Genomic DNA, 14,871 nt, shown 5'->3' with positions numbered 1-14,871 from the left:
TAAAAGAAAAGGTGATGTAACACAATGGTGAACCTGTCCTTTCCCAACTACTTTGGCACTTGTTGCAGCCATGAAATTCTAAGTTAATTATTATTTGAAAAAAAATAAAGTTTATGAGTTTCAACATCAAATATCTTTTCTTTGTAGTGCATTCAATTGAATATGGGTTGAAAAGGATTTGCAAATCATTGCAATCCGTTTATATTAACATCTAACACAATTTCCCAACTGATATGGAAACAGAGTTTGTAAAAAATAAGTGTTGTATAGGGAGTGAAAATGTATTACAAAGTTGCTGGGATGAGGTAAAAGTGTTGTCAATGTATAAATATTTAATGTTGTTGATCCTCAGACTTAACCATGTTAAAAAGGCATTATCAACAAGAGTGGGAGGGGAAGCATGATTAGCAGTGATGGGTGCAAGACTGGAAATAGTCTGCAAACCGAATAAGCACTTAAACTGAACCAAAATTTAAGAATTCTAATGTTGGTGGCCCAGTCGTAAAACCTAAAATTTGGTAGTGCTTATCCTCCTGGTGATTTGGGTCTCTGTAAATATTGTTTACATAATCTGTGAGCTTCTTTCTGAGCTGCCACCTTATCGTGGTAGAGGAGTTTGCGAGATTGTTAATGATCCTTTGAGCGATGTACTTTGTTTTAGCAATCAAAAATATTTCAGTTGTTTTTATCCTTCTTTGTGGGGACATTGTTGATTGTCATGTCATGTTCGGATGTACATTGTGGACGCCGTCTTTGCTTCACAGTAAGTCTTTGCTGTCTTTCAGCATTCTGTTTTTGTTTACTTTGTCGCAAGTTCTGTTTTACTTTCGTTCAGCATAGCCTTCCCTGAGCTTCAATGCCTTTCCTTAGGGGCAATCACCTTTTCTTTTTTTTTTTTTGGTTTAAGCATTAGACACCTTTTTACCTGCACACTGCCTCCCGCTGTTTCTGACATCTACCAAGCAATTAGCTACCGGCTGCCACCTACTGATATGGAAGAGTATTATCCGGTTACTCTGCCGAGCTCTAAACAGCACCGCCACTCAACAACAACACATAATTTGCAGACTATAATTACTGGTTTGCAAAAAATATTTTTAATCCAGATAGGTGAAATTAGATAATCTCACACGGCACACCAGACTGTGTGCCGTGGTTGAAAAACACTGCTTCAACGATGTTCTACAATATTATGGGTAAGTATGGCTGCTGTCAAAAAGTAATTCCTTATAGGGAACCAATTAGGTACTGTATTTAGTCAGCGTTCACGCGGGTTCTCGCGATAGGTAAGCAGTTCTCGCCCAACAGATTGTACCTAGTTTCTTCTTTAATTAATCAGAATAATGCCCGTACGTGACTGTGAGAATTTAATTTTTTTTAATTTTTGGGGCGGTTTTAATAATCTGATTTGTGACTGGATGGGGATGGAAGGGTATAGTGACAAAATGTAGGAGGAAAGTATGGACATGGATAGGACTGGATGGGAGAGAGGAACGAAGGGGGAAGGAGGCAATGAAAGGAAAGTCAAGTGTTAAAAGAGTACATGAAGATGACGAAAGAGGAGAAGAAAGAAAAATTATTATGGCAGAGAATTGCAAAATTATTCAGTATATAAATTTAAGTCAACAGAGACATGAACAATTTTAGATTGATGACATTGGTTAAAGGGTTAAAGAAGGATATTGGAGAGGTGGAGAAGACAAAAAGGCTAAGGGACAGAAAAAGTCTGTTGATTAAATGTAAAAATGGACAGCAAAAGAGCAAAGCAATGCGATTACAAAAGCTGTGTAATAGGGGCGGCATGTCGTAGTGGGTAGAGCGGCCGTGCCAGAAACCTGAGGGTTGCAGGTTCTCTCCCCGCCTATTGACATCCAAGTCGCTGCCGTTGTGTCCTTGGGCAGGACACTTCACCTTGCCCCCGGTGCCGCTCACACTGGTGAATGAATGATGAATGAATGATAGGTGGTGGTCGGAGGGGCCGTAGGTGCAAACTGGCAGCCACGCTTCCGTCAGTCTATCCCACGGCAGCTGTGGCTACAGATGTAGCTTACCACCACCAGGTGTGAATGAATGATGGGTTCCCACTTCTCTGTGAGCGCTTTGAGTATTTAATAATAGAAAAGCGCGATATAAATCTAATCCATTATCATTATTATTATAATAAGATAATAAAGTAAAAAATAGAGGTCGGGAACAAAAGGGGCCTAGCAGTGATAGGAATCTAAAAAGGAGAACATTTAGAAGATTTGAAAAGAGAAATAAAAGGGGAAACTGTCACAATGATGAATAGACTGAAGCATTCAGGAACAGAGAAAGAAATATCGTTAAGATAGAACACAATAAAAAGTGGCAGGATAATTGGAACAATGGAAACAAGTAGGGAGTATTACAAAGTCCATTACCATGAATTGATTAACGTGGACCCTGACTTAAACAAGTTGAAAAACTTATTCTGGTGTTACCATTTAGTGGTCAAAGTTTCAATCAAAAATCAATCAATCAATCAATCAATCAATCAATCAATCAATCAATCAATCAATCAATCAATCAATCAATCAATCGATCAATCAATCAATCAATCAATCAATCAAAAAATAATCAAATCAAAAACCAGATGAGAGTAGGTTTAATGAGAGGAGGGAATAATCATTTTAATATTAGAAATAGGAAGGAGGGAGGAAGAAGTTTTTACTAAAAGGAGGTTAAGACATACATACCTAAATATCCAACCATCTTCTTCCGCATATCCGAGGTCGGGTCGCGGGGGCAGCAGCCTAAGCAGGGAAGCCCAGACTTCCCTCTCCCCAGCCACTTCGTCTAGCTCTTCCCGGGGAATCCCGAGGCTTTCCCAGGCCAGCCGGAAGACATAATCTTCCCAAGGTGTCCTGGGTCTTTCCCGTGGCCTCCTACCGGTTGGACGTGCCCTAAACACCTCCCTAGGGAGACGTTCGGGTGGCATCCTGACCAGATGCCCGAGCCACCTCATCTGGCTCCTCTCGATGTGGAGGAGCAGCGGCTTTACTTCGAGTTCCTCTCGGATGGCAGAGCTTCTCACCCTATCTCTAAGGGAGATCCCCGCCAACCGGCGGAGGAAACTCATTTCGGCCGCTTGTACCTGTGATCTTATCCTGTCGGTCATGACCCAAAGCTCATGACCATAGGTGAGGATGGGAACGTAGATCGACCGGTAAATTGAGAGCTTTGCCTTCTGGCTCAGCTCCTTCTTCACCACAACGGATCGGTACAACGTCCGCATTACTGAAGACGCCGCACCGATCCGCCTGTCGATCTCACGATCCGCCTGTCGATCTCACGATCCACTCTTCCCCCATTCGTGAACAAGACTCCTAGGTACTTGAACTCCTCCACTTGGGGCAGGGTCTCCTCCCCAACCCGGAGATCGCACTCCACATTTTTCCGGGCGAGAACCATGGACTCGGACTTGGAGGTGCTGATTATCATTCTGGTCGCTTTACACTCGGCTGCGAACTGATCCAGTGAGAGCTAAAGATCCCGGCCAGATGAAGCCATCAGGACCACATCATCTGCAAAAAGCAGAGACCTATTCCCGCGGCCACCAAACCACAACCCCTCAACCCCTTGACTGTGCCTAGAAATTCTGTCCATAAAAGTTATGAACAGAATCGGTGACAAATAGTTCATTGAAATTGATAGGAAAACATAATACAGAGCTGTGTCACTATTGTCATCAGATAGAAAGTATAAGGCATGTTTTAATATACTGAAGGAAATGCAATAGAAATACTGGAAAATAAATTAACAAAAGAGAAATTAGTAGTGGAAGATATTCTAGGATTGCACTCAGAACACGTAGGATACAACAGTTATATGAGCACCAACTGATGAAGCCTACTCGGATGATTGGCGAAACGTCTTCCAAGACAAACAAAGCAGTCCAGCTGCGATCGATAGAATGCCCTGAGATGACAATGATCTGGATGAATGAGAACCTTCATAGATATGTAAGGTACAAAGTTTAGGGGTGTGGGAAAAAATCGATTTGAATACGAATCGAATCAAATACGCTGTGCGATTCAGAATCGATTCTCATTTTTTTTAAAATCGATTTAAAAAAAAAAAACATTGTATCAATCCAACAAACCACTACACAGCAGTACCATAACAATGCAATCCAATTCCAAAACCAAACCTGACTTAGCAACACTCAGAACTGCAATAAACAGAGTAATTGAGAGGAGACACAAACATGACACAGAATTAGTAGTGAAACAAAAATTGATATCATCAACAACAGTATCAATATTAGTTATGATTTCAGCATAGCAGTGATTAATCTCTAATTGACATTATCATTATAACATTTATAAAAATTAAAAAAAGAACAATAGTCTCACAGTGGCTTACACTTGCATCGCATCTCATAAGCTTGACAGCACACTGTGTCCAATGTTTTCACAAAGATCAAATAAGTCATATTTTTGGTTCGTTTAATAGTTAAAACTAATTTACATTATTGCAATCAGCTGATAAAATATTTTCCTTTATGATTATAAAAGCTTTAAAAAAATAATAATCTACTACTCTGCTAGCGTTTCAGCAGACTGGGGTAGATTTTGCTGAAATCCTATGTAGTGAATGAATACAGAATCGTTTTGAATCGTAAAAATATCGTTTTTGAATCGAGAATCGCGTTTAATCGATAAAATCAATATATTATCGAATCGTGACCCCAAGAATCGATATTGAATCGAATCGTGGGACACCCAAAGATTTGCAGCCCTAGTACAAAGCAATATATACTTTTTTTTTTTTTTTTTTAAACTGGGTTAAATAGAAGAATATAGAGCAGGGTTCCAGCTCGGTCCAGAATTCATGTCAGAGGGTGGCGGTAATGCACACTTTAAGGTTGCTTGTCAACCGCCATTAAACCAGAAAAGAAGAAGCCCGTATGCGCGCGCTACTTGGTTCAGGAAGTTTCTGCCCACTGCTGAAGTGGACGTGTTCTCTTGTTGAAAACATTAGCTGAAAATGGCAAATGTCCTCGGAGTCACTGGTGCATCATCATTCGGAGATGAAGACAGTTTGCACCAACAGGGTAAGAGAACATATTTGTGTCGTTTTTCTGCTTCTATTGAAATCAGTACTCCTAGTGTCTGTCTGTGTGTACGTCGTTTTATTCTACAGTTTTGGCCTCCTTTCCACTCTGTGACATGACCGAAGACGACCTGAGACAGAACCCTCAGCTCTGTAAACTCTTGGCGACTCTTGCACAACATGTGGATAAAACAGGACTTACCAACCCTCTGAAAACTGAGTTGAAAAAGGTACAGAAATGTGTTTACATCTAGCAGGGGTAGTTGCCGATTATGTGATCTGTCCTGGGACCAGTGGTCCATACCATTAAGTGCACCAATGAGGCTGGTCGCCTCCTATTGATATTCATTTATTTCGCTCGTAAAATAGTAACGTCCATCAATCCATTTTCTACCACTTGTCCCTTTCGGGGTCGCTGGAGCCTATCTCAGCTGCATTCGGGTGGTAGGCAACGTATACCTTGGACAAATGGTAAATGGGTTGTACTTGTATAACGCTTTTCTACCCCTTTTTAGGGAGCCCAAAGCGCTTTGACTGTATTTTCCACATTCACCCAATTCTCACACACATTCACACACTGACAGTGGGAGCTGCCATGCAAGGCGCTTCCCAGGACCCTTAAGGAGCAAGGGTGAAGTGTCTTGCCCAAGGATACAACCGACGTGACTAGGATGGTAGAAGGTGGGGATTGAACCAGTAACCCAGCCACTCTACCAACTTCGCCACGCCGTCCTCATAGCAGGGCCAACACAGATAGAAAGACAACATTCACATTCACACTAGGGCCATTTTAGTGTTGCAAACCAACCTATCATTTCAGGATTTTCTATAAATAATGTATCCTTGTTCATTAGTGCAATGTTTTTCAACCACTGTGCTGCGGCATAGTAGTGTACAATGAGATATTGTCTGGGGAGCGGTAGGAGATTATGCAAATTCACTTATTTGGGTTAAAGTCAAGGTTTTAATTTTCCTGAAAGAACTCTCCTGAAGGAATCAATAAAGTACTATCTATCATCCATCCATCCATTTCCTACCGCTTATTCCCTTTTGGGGTCACAGGGGTGCTGGCACCTATCTCAGCTACAATCGGGCGGAAGGCTGAGTACACCCTGGACAAGTCGCCATCTCATCGCAGGGCCAACACAGATAGACAGACAACATTCACACTCACATTCACACACTAGGGCCAATTTAGTGTTGCCAATCAACCTATCCCCAGGTGCATGTCTTTGCAGGTGGGAGGAAGCCCAAGTACCCAGAGGGAACCCACGCATTCACGGGGAGAACATGCAAACTCCACACAGAAAGATCCCGAGCCTGGGATTGAACCCAGGACTGCAGGATCTTCCTATTGTGAGGCAGAGGCACTAACTCCTCTGCCACCGTGAAGCCCTACTATCTATCAATCTATCTAAAAATATTTTTTGCAAACCATTAATTATAATCCGCAAATAATATGCCGTTGTTGAGTGTCCGTGTTGTCTATAGCAGTGGTTCTCAAATGGGGGTACGCGTACCCCTGGGGTTACTTGAAGGTATGCCATGGAGTACGTGAGATTTTTAAAAAATATTCTAAAAATAGCAACAATTCAAAAATCCCTTATAAATATGTTTTTGGAATAATCCATCCATCCATTTCCTACCGCTTATTCCCTTTTGAGGTTGCGGGGGGCGCTGGCGCCTATCTCAGCTACAATCGGGCAGAAAGCGGGGTACACTCTGGACAAGTCGCCACCTCATCGCAGGGCCAACACAGATAGACAGACAACATTCACAATCACATTCACACACTAGGGGCAATTTAGTGTTGCCAATCAACCTATCCTACTTCAACGAAATATGAATGTAAGTTCATAAACTGTGAAAAGAAATGCAACAATGCAATATTCAGTGTTAACAGCAAGATTTGTTGTGGACATGTTCCATAAATATTGATATTAAAGATTTCTTTTTCTGTGAAAAAATGTTTAGAATTAAGTTCATGAATCCAAATGGATCTCTATTACAATCCCCAAAGAGGGCACTTTAAGTTGATGATTACTTCTATGTGTAGAAATCTTTATTTATAATTGAATCACCTGTTTGTTTTTCAACAAGTTTTTAGTTATTTTTATATATTTTTTTCCAAATAGTTCAAGAAACACCACTACAAATGAGCAATATTTTGTTATATAATTTAATAAATCAGAAACTGATGACAGTGCTGTATTTTACGTCTTTATCTTTTTTTTTATTCAACCAAAAATGCTTTGCTCTGAGTAGGGGGTACTTGAATTAAAAAAATATTCACAGGGGGTACATCACTGAAAAAAGGTTAAGAACCACTGGTCTAGAGCGCGGCAGCGTAACAGTGTAATACTCCTCCATATCAGGATGTGGCAGCAGGTAGCTAATGCTTTGTGGATGTTGGAAACATTGTTTGTCGTTATCAAAATATGCAGACGACAGCGGGAGGCAGCGTGTTGGTAAAAAGGTATCTAATGCTTAAACCAAAAATTACCAAAAGGCGAGTGCCACTAAGAAAAGACATTGAAGCTTAGGGATGGCTATGCAAAACAAAACTAAAATTTAACTGGCTGCAAAGTAAACAAAAACAGAATGCTGGATGACAGCAAAGACTTACAGCTTGTGAAGCAAAGTACATCTGTAAACTACATGTCAATCAACAACAAAATAGGAAACAGTACACACAGGAAAACACCCAAAAACTTAAATAAGTCACGGCGTGATGTGACAGTTTGTGACAGTACACCTACTTTGAGACGAGCTATATTGATGCATGGTTGGTTATGGTTTGAATTTATATCCAAAAATTGCAAGAATGACTTTTTACCGTCAATATCGGCTGCTGAGTATCATTTTTTTATGTTTTCAGCTAGTGGTGTGCCTATGGATTACTTCAATGAAAAAAAATGTGCCTTGGCTCAAAAAAGGTTGAAAAACACGGGATTAATGTATATGTAAAGAGAGAGAACACTTCCACTAGATCAGTGGTTCCTAACCTCATTGGAGGTACCGGAACACAACAGTTTCATATGTGCATTCTTTAACCCTTCTTTAGTTAAAAACAAAATGTTCATTTTTTTCAAATTCCAGACAAAGTTATATGTTTTTTTTTACTGGTTCACAAAATTAAACATGCATTGAATTGAATTGAATTGAATTGAAATATTTATTTAAAACCTGCACAGTACAACTAAACACAGTTTTTTATTTTACATTTTGGCAAAGATATTTATGCAAGGCGGGCTTCACGGTGGCAGAGGGGTTAGTGCGTCTGCCTCACAATACGAAGCTCCTGCAGTCCTGGGTTCAAATCCAGGCTCGGGATCTTTCTGTGTGGAGTTTGCATGTTCTCCCCGTGAATGCGTGGGTTCCCTCCGGGTACTCCGGCTTCCTCCCACTTCCAAAGACATGCACCTGGGCATAGGTTGATTGGCAACACTAAATTGGCCCTAGTGTGTGAATGTGAGTGTGAATGTTGTCTGTCTATCTGTGTTGGCCCTGCGATGAGTTGGCGACTTGTCCAGGGTGTACCCTGCCTTCCGCCCGATTGTAGCTGAGATAGGCGCCAGCGCCCCCCGCGACCCCGAAAGGGAATAAGCGGTAGAAAATGGATGGATGGATGGATTTATGCAAGGCTTGAAAAGGGGTTGGATGAAGCAGATGCTTATAATAGCCCAACCCCTGTCACTCATTCCACATTTAACATAAACAATATAATACGAAAACAATACTCTATAAACAAAAACAAGAAAAACTCCTGTACACTAACAATACTATGAGACAAGACAAGACGAGACAAAACACACACGCACACACACTCACACACACACACGGGCCCAAACACCTCTCTCCCATCGCATGAACATCACCTTGTTCAAAGAACAAAACCAACACAGTGCATGAACTCACAACAAATTATACGCCTGCAAATCAGTGTGACGACTTCTGTTGCCATTTCCATAATACACCGACAGGGAGAAGTTTTTATTTACACGATGAGTCAGGCGTGTCTTGACCTGCGGGGAGGAGGCTCCGCCGAAACCCTAAGGTCGACTCACCGAACGTCTAGGGTTCATTCAAACCCCAGATTAAGAACCACTGCACTTGATAGAAGATCCACAGCTAACCTCTGTATGCACCTGCTGCCATGCAACACCAGTGACATTTGTTTGGTGCTGTGGCGTGAGACGTGTCTGTTAAATAATTTCCACTTATTAACGCTTTACATTAGAACTACAGAATTCTGCAAAACATTTGATTCATGAATTTCTTGCCCAAAGTTGAGATCACGACAATTTTTTTTTTCAGACACTCACACTCACACTGTGTTCATGGGCATGTGCTTTTGGGTTAAACAAATCACCGGAAGGACAGTTGATTGAGGGCTCTTTGAAAAGAAATTAATAAAAACACAAAAAAATCCAAGTTAATGCTGATGACAACAATGGCAGCATCAGTTTTTTTGTGCAGCCCCTCTTCATCCACATTTTCTTTCCCTTTAGTGGTATTTAAAGGCACATCGAGTAAACTGGACACTTAATTTTCTTCCTGCAAAGTTCTGTGTTGGTGTTCTCCTCAACAAAAGATTTTACCTGTGGCTGTTTTTTTTTTTCAGGCTGAGCAAAAGCTGCAGAGCCAGAAACGTAGATGGCTGCGCTCCGAGACCCTCCACAGATCACTGCAGGAGATTATCCAGGAATATAGTGTCCAGAAGCATCATTCTACTGTACCACCGGACCAGAAGATGGTGCAGTAGTATGACAAGCAACAAGTGAACCGACATCTGCCACATGTCACTGATGCAAACTTTTTCTTAACAGTTTTATGAGACAATGGAAAGATGCCTTGTTGTGGCCATGTGTGCCAGACAGTTGGATCTCAGCAACACCACCAAGCAGGATCAGCCCTTTGTTTTGGGTTTGACTCCCCCACAGGTGATGGAGCTCATGCCTTCAGAGAAGGTACAGGAAGGAAATATACTCAAGCTGTTATTTTTTACCCGGCATTATCTCATAGTAAAAATGTTTGTTGGTTATTTAAGTAATGCACATTTTGCTTTGTCTATGCCAGAATGTGCAAAAAATGAAGCAGATTCTACCCAGAGAGCTGGAGGAACATCTAAAGAAAAAGTGTCTCAGCTTCCTCTCCTACTATCAACCTGAATGTGGTGACATTTCTTCACACACAAATGGATCTTTTCATGTTACCTAATTAACCTGTTGATGACATGGGTGTTGTTTTTTTCGTAGAGAATCAGAGTGAAAGTCTAAAGAGCTGTAAATTGTCTCATCTGTCAACCCAAATGGAAAAAGACAAAAAAAGAGTCAAGATTCTTATGGAGAGCTACCATGAAAAGGCAGTTCTCCTGCAAAGACTGACACAACTGTACCTTTCTGTGAGTTTTTTTAGACTGAGTGCTGTTTGCTCCTACTTTGTAAACACTTCTGGTTGCTTAATTATGAACATTTAACTCTTCACTTAGTGCATTTTAACAAAGCCCGGTCTGCAGTGTGTAGTTTACAGTATTAATGTGACACAGTGTAACTTCTCCAGGAAATGACCAAATGTGTGCAGCTCCTGCAGTCGCTCATCTTGGAGCGCTGTTTAACAGTCCAGGCAGATTTGGACAAAAAGAAGTTGGAATACTTTGAAGGCAAATGTGAATTAGTCTTGCAGAAGATAAGGTAAGGAGTTTAATGTTCTAATAAATATGTGTGTGTATTTTGACAATGTGTCTGTTTATTCTTTTTTAAGAGATGAGGTGGCTGGGATTCAGCTGGACACGTACACAGCCAACACAATATCTGCTCACAGAAAAATCCGGCAAGAGACATTTTTTTGCATTTCTTTAAAAAAAATTATAGAGTTTTTGATTGTACAGAAAACATGGTTTATATTTTTGTCACTTTCTTATTTGTAGGACAAAGCTGGAGTCAGAGCTGCAAGCCTGTCAGGTGGAGAAACAGTCTGTGGAGTTAAAACTTTCCTCCTTTCAGATCTTGGGCAAAGAATTTGAGGCCCTGGCTGAGGAGTACTGCAAATTTCGAGAAGAGATCGACATGAAAAGCTGGGCTTTGAAGGAATTCACTAAGGACAACATAAATTGAATATCATATCTGATCACTGACATCAAAATAGTTTAATACTTATTTTGTCTCTAACATTATAAAGAAGAATTGACTACCTTCCCTTTTAGTGCTGTCAAATAATTGAAAAGTTAAATGAGATTTATAACAGGGTTGCTATGGATTAATTTTGATGAATTACAATTAGATATTCATTTGTAGTCTGTATTAATTGTTAAGTTTTGCATAAAGAAAGAGACTCAGGAAAGGAAGGATTATTTATACCAGGGCTGTCAAACTCATTGTAGCTCAAGGGCTGCATGGAAGAAAATCTATTCCCACGCAGGCTGGACTGGTAAAATCCATCCATCCATCCATTTCCTACCGCTCGTCCCTTTTGGGGTCGCGGGGTGTCGCTGGAGCCTATATCAGCTTCATTTGGGCGGAAAGCGGGGTACATCCTGGACAGGTCGCCACCTCGTCGCAAGGCCAACACAGATAGATAGACAACATTCACACTCATATTCACACACTAGGGTCAATTTTAGTGTTGCCAATCAACCTTTCCCCAGTTGCATGTTTTTGGAGGTGGGAGGAAGCCAGATTACTCGGAGGGAATTTAAATTAAAGACAATTTCAAAATAGTTTTTTTTGTTTTACTTAAACCATAAATAGAACAAGCACATTCTCAAAATGCATAAATCACAAATAATAATATTAGCAATACCCTTCAAGTTAGTTGGAAAAAAAAATAGTGCAGTTTCAAAAACACCATGAAGACCACAATGAACTTAGACTTTGTCTCAGTGTATTTACAAATCCACTACACTTCATCCACTTTCTGTTTAGCATTCTTAAAATCAGAATCAGAATAGTTTTTATGCCATTGTTTGAAAACGGGTTCACAAACTCGGAATTGTACTTGGTGTAATTGTGCAACATACAACACAGAATATAATAACATGAGCTGTAACTGAGCTATCAGATTTTGTTATTTATTGTTCATGTGCCCGATGGCCGAGGGGAAAAAACTGTTCTAGTGGTGGGAGGTGTGGGTTTGGATGGACCGTAGTCTCCTGCCTGAGGGGAGAGGGAAGAATAGTTTGTGTCCTGGGTGAGAAGAGTCAGCTGTGATCCGACCCTCATGCCTCCTGGTCCTTGAGGAGAACAGGCTCTGGAGGGACGAGAGTTTGCAGTCATTAACCTTCTCAGCAGCATGTACGATGCGCTGCAGTCGATGCTTATCCTAGACTATGACGCCGGGGAACCAGATGGTGATGCCTGAGTAAAACTCCAGCAGCATCTCGGTCGGCAACTTAAGTTTCCTTAGGTTGACAGTTCAACTTTAAAAACATGTTTGGAAAAGCAACCAATTGTTTCCTCAAACCACCACATTGGTGACATCCACAACACATTCATTTATCATCATTACAATATTACAATCAAAACAATGATCCAAATGACATCATGATAGCCGAATTAAAGGTAACATAACTACAAATGTATCCAATGTGAACATGGTAGATTAAGCATAAAATAAAATAGAACAAACAAATGTAGAAACACATGTTTACAATGGAGTTCATGGTGCACACATGGTTCCATTAAAAAATTGTGAGCGCTGCACAGAACTCTAACTACAAAGATGATGGTCATGTTGACTTAAGTCTTTGCATCTTACCATTTCGGTGGTAGCTCGGTTGGTAGAGTGGCCCTGCCAGCAACTTGAGGGTTCAAGGTTCGATCCCCGCTTCCGCCATCCTAGTCACTGCCTTTGTGTCCTTGGGCAAGACACTTTACCCACCCGCTCCCAGTGCCACCCACACTGGTTTAAATGTAACTTAGATATTGGGTTTCACTATGTAAAAGCGCTTTGAGTCACTAGAGAAAAGCGCTATATAAATATAATTCACTTCACTTCACATTTCGGTATTTTATCTGTTTAGTGGATATTTTATAATAAAAAAAAGTTGTATCGATACTGCAGCAGTCTGCAGCCACAACAGGAGCAGCTGCTTGCTTTCACCAATGCTGACTGGAGTGACAGCAGACAATCCAGAGGGCTTTAAAGTCAGCTCACACTTCATCCTTAAACAGTGTGCGACTGACAGCAGTTTCTTTCATTAAAACATTGCAGCTCATTTTTATACTTATAGCAAACTCAATTTGCGGGCAAGATTAAACCAGTTAGACGTTTGAGACCAGCTGATTTATATAGTCAGTGTCTATTAAACATATTTATTCAACAGATTCTGGTGTAAGAAAGGCATTCCACACAGCATTCTCCAGAAAATCCGATTTCGTGCACAATGGAAATTGTAACTTTTGCTAATAATAATTATTATAATGTGTTTTTTTCTCTAAAAACAGAAGTTAAGTTCATAAAAGGGAATTCACATCAAAATGCATAAAAGTTCATAATAAGGCTATATTTAAGTTACTATGGTTAAAAATGTCTTTTCATGCCTTTTTGTTAAGTTTGTGGCCATACTTTTATTTTGAAGTGTATCGTTTGGTCTGTCGTCTGATGTAAGGGAGCACAGGTGATTTCACTACTAATATCAAGCAGGATTCATCTGCACAGTCAGACTGCAGTGAGGCTTCGTACAGGTCAGAAGGGAGAAAGAGTGAGAATGACTGTCACAAAGACTAAAACGTGTCACAAGGACCATTAGCGTGTGGGCTGTTCGAGCCTGAAGATCACAATTTCCTCCTAAAAGAAACATGCAGGCCAACGAGGTATTTGTTTGTAATTTCTGTTTGTATTTTACTTCGGTAACATGTTTGATCCACATGCTGGATGCATGTTGTTATTTTGACGTTTGTAACGTGCTTTTTTTATTTCAGTTTTCACGGTGAATTTGAAGGGAAGGGAAGTCTTCAAATAAATCAGTTCAAGAAAGCCATTGTGTCTGTGCTGAAATGGTCAATGATGAAAATGTAAAATGATACTTTGAATTATCTGTAATGCACAACATTCTCCACTAGAGGACAGCATAAGAACAAGCACAAAGGTAAATCAATTTATTTTGCCTGGTCCAGATTTAGGATCCACATTAAAAGCAAAAGCAAGACCGTATGCGTTAGATTTGTGTTACTCTAGTACAGGGGTGTCAAACTCATTTTAAATCAGGGGCCACATAGAGAAAAATCTACTCTCAAATGGGCCGAACTGGTAAAATCACGGCACGATAACTTAAAAATAAAGGCAACTGTTCTTTTTTTTTTACACTTACATGTTGCGGTTAATAGTATTCTATCTTTATTTGTCGTTGTTTATATTTTCTGAATACATTATGTAACAATGTTCATCAGTCAACTCATTGGTGTTCATTTTCAATCAATCAAGATAAAAAAATATCAAAATCAAATTACAGTATGTTATTTATGTGGTTTGATCATTTTCCTTGACTGATTTACTACCATCATGTGGTTTATTTTGTACATATATAGCTTTATGTACAAAGATACAAAGAATTGCCATTGCGACATCCAGTGGACAAATTCAGAACAGCAGTTTCTTTCATTCAAAATTTTAGGTTAAAGGCCTACTGAAATGAGATTTTCTTTTTTAAACGGGGATAGCAGGTCCATTCTATGTGTCATACTTGATCATTTCGCGATAATGCCATATTTTTGCTGAAAGGATTTAGTAGAGCACATCCACGATAAAGTTTGCAACTTTCGGTGCTAAGAGAAAAGCCCTGCCTCTACCGGAAGT

At 40.2% G+C, this 14,871-nt stretch overlaps 1 protein-coding gene across 1 annotated transcript; it reads left to right on the top strand.

The window, feature by feature from the left end:
* The first annotated feature begins 4,915 nt into the window (after nt 1-4,915).
* Nucleotides 4,916-11,273, top strand: LOC133560361 (HAUS augmin-like complex subunit 4). The gene is made up of 9 exons (XM_061912817.1): nt 4,916-5,077; nt 5,167-5,306; nt 9,701-9,832; nt 9,906-10,046; nt 10,156-10,252; nt 10,335-10,480; nt 10,639-10,769; nt 10,840-10,908; nt 11,006-11,273. Exons 1-9 carry the CDS (start codon nt 5,011-5,013, stop codon nt 11,190-11,192), a joined length of 1,110 nt encoding a protein of 369 aa, XP_061768801.1. The 5' UTR covers nt 4,916-5,010; the 3' UTR covers nt 11,193-11,273.
* Nucleotides 11,274-14,871: the final 3,598 nt, after the last annotated feature.

Source organism: Nerophis ophidion, linkage group LG10 (assembly GCF_033978795.1).
Source record: "Nerophis ophidion isolate RoL-2023_Sa linkage group LG10, RoL_Noph_v1.0, whole genome shotgun sequence".
Classification (NCBI taxonomy): Eukaryota; Metazoa; Chordata; class Actinopteri; order Syngnathiformes; family Syngnathidae; genus Nerophis; species Nerophis ophidion.
The sequence above is the reverse complement of the archived record's forward strand: the minus strand, read 5'-3'. Positions and strand labels throughout refer to the sequence as shown.